This window comes from Nerophis lumbriciformis, linkage group LG15 (assembly GCF_033978685.3).
Source record: "Nerophis lumbriciformis linkage group LG15, RoL_Nlum_v2.1, whole genome shotgun sequence".
NCBI classification, from domain to species: domain Eukaryota; kingdom Metazoa; phylum Chordata; class Actinopteri; order Syngnathiformes; family Syngnathidae; genus Nerophis; species Nerophis lumbriciformis.
Window position 1 is genome coordinate 21,992,501 of NC_084562.2, and position 2,500 is coordinate 21,995,000.

Genomic DNA, 2,500 nt, shown 5'->3' on the forward strand with positions numbered 1-2,500 from the left:
AATTTTGTGACACACGGAATTTTGGATTTTCATTTGTTGCCACTTCAAATCATCAAAATTAAATGAAATAAACATTTGAATGCATCAGTCTGTGTGCAATGAATAAATATAATGTACAAGTTACACCTTTTGAATGCAATTACTGAAATAAATCAAGTTTTTCAAAATATTCTAATTTACTGGCTTTTACCTGTATGTATGTATGTATGTATGTATATATATATGTATATGTATGTATGTATGTATGTATATACATACGTATATATATATACATATTTATACAGTACACATATATATGCATATATACACATATATATACAGTACACATATATATGCATATATACACATACATATATATATATATATATATGTGTGTGTGTGTGTGTATATATATATTTAATGTATGTATGGAATATTATCCATCCATCCATTTTCTACCGCTTGTCCCTTTCGGGGTCACGGGGGGTCGCTGGAGCCTATCTCAGCTGCATTCAGGCGGTAGGCGGGGTACAGCCTGGTCGCCACCTCATCGCAGGGAATATTATATATATATATATATATATATACACATATGCACATCCATTTTCGACCGCTTGTCATATATATATATATATATATATATATATATATATATATATATATATATATATATATGTATGTGTATATATATATATACACATAATTATATATATATAGCCACGCTCACCCTTTAGAGCACAGCCGTTACTTCCTGCCACTAAACCTGCAGAAAATACTTCTTCTCAGGTTTCTCTGTTTACATTTTCACATTTTGCACTATTTTGTTACAATTTATTAAGCATTTATTACATATTCCTTATCTTTGCACCTTCATTTTATTAAGTGTTCAATGTGATTTTACAATTTTTGAGTTTTGTTGACATTGAGTGTTTTCCAGGATTGTGTTGACATTTCCTTTCCTTTCTGCCTTAATAGCTGATGTTAAGTTTGAAATAAAAATGTTTACACTTAAAGTATATTTTTCTCCTGGTCCTTATTTTCTATAGGTCATAAAAAATATCCATAGTTATAAATATCGACCTATATGACATGTTTTGGCTATATCCCAGCCCTAGCGAGCATACACATTCCTCACTTATCCTCCTTCCTTTCAGATTTTCCGCAGAGTTCGATTTCCGCACTTTCGACCCAGAGGGCGTGATCTTCTTTGCCGGCGGTCACTTAAACAGCTCCTGGATAGTGCTCGCAATGCATCATGGGAAGCTGGAGCTGCAGCTGAAGTACGGCTCCGTCAGCAGGGTCACCAGCAGCGGACCTGTCGTCAACGACGGCCAGTGGAGGAAGGTTGGCGATTATTAGTTATGATCTCTTTTGTCGCGTCAGACGTCTTCAACAACCCGCCGTATTTCTTGTCTTCTGGCCAGATTTCGGTGGAGGAGCAGGGGCGGAGTCTGGTCATTAAGATCGACAGGGAGGCCGTGATGAAGATTGCAGTAAACGGTGACCTGTTCACGTTAAAGAAGGACATGCATGAGCTCAACCTCACTGTGGGAGGAGTCCCCTTCAAGGAGAGCAGCCTCGTCAGCAAGGTCAGCCTTTTTACGCTGACTTTGTGTCATGTGAATGCTTTCACACATCAAGTGATCCAAATATTACTGTACATTTTATTGCATTTATATATATATATATATATATATATATATATATATATTTCTAATATGTGGTAAATGGTAATGTTTTATATATTTATTAATATTTATATTATATATATATATGTATACGGTATATATTAATAGTGTATATATAATATATAATTAATATATTTATATAAAAATATGTATGAAATATATATTTAAAATATATGTATGTATATATATATATATTTTTATAAATAAATATATATATATATATATATATATATAAAAATGTTTTAATATGATATATTTTATACATATTTTTATAAATTTTTATATAAATATATGAATTATATATTAAATATATAAAATATTACCATTTACCACATATCATAAATATAGCCCTATCTCAATGTAACTGTTAGCATTTCAGTTTGAATGTGCATCCTTCAAGGGCAATTTCTGTTGAAATTGCATTTTCTAGTTCATTTTTGTAATGTTCCACCTGTTCATCTGAAACCTCTGCTGCCGTTTAAAGGTGAACCCCCGTTTGGACGGCTGCATGAAGGAGTGGCGCTGGTTGACCGGAGACCGCTCCATGCAAGAAAGCATCACCACCAACGAGAACATTCAGTGTTTCAGCACCGAGAACCCTGGAGCGTATTATCCTGGCAGAGGCTTCGCTTTCTACAACATCAGCTATGGTGCCTTATGTGTGTGTGTATGTGTGTTCTTGTATTTTTACCCTTCTTGAGACACCAACAAGGAAAGGTAGCTTCCATATGAGGAGGTGTGAACAAGTTAGGACATAAATCATGGTCCCAATACGGAAAACCATTGCATCTAATAGAGAATGTCTCATTTGGTGAAATCTATCAAAATGAGGG

General features: G+C 33.8%; 1 protein-coding gene across 1 annotated transcript in view; it reads left to right on the forward strand.

Annotated features, from left to right (window-relative positions):
* Positions 1-2,500, forward strand: part of gas6 (growth arrest-specific 6) — a 48,621-nt gene that overhangs the window by 37,591 nt on the left and 8,530 nt on the right. Inside the window, exons 10-12 of the mRNA XM_061974713.2 lie at positions 1,134-1,323; positions 1,404-1,568; positions 2,152-2,317. Coding sequence (XP_061830697.2) covers positions 1,134-1,323; positions 1,404-1,568; positions 2,152-2,317 — 521 coding nt within the window. The remainder of the gene's footprint in view (positions 1-1,133; positions 1,324-1,403; positions 1,569-2,151; positions 2,318-2,500) is intronic.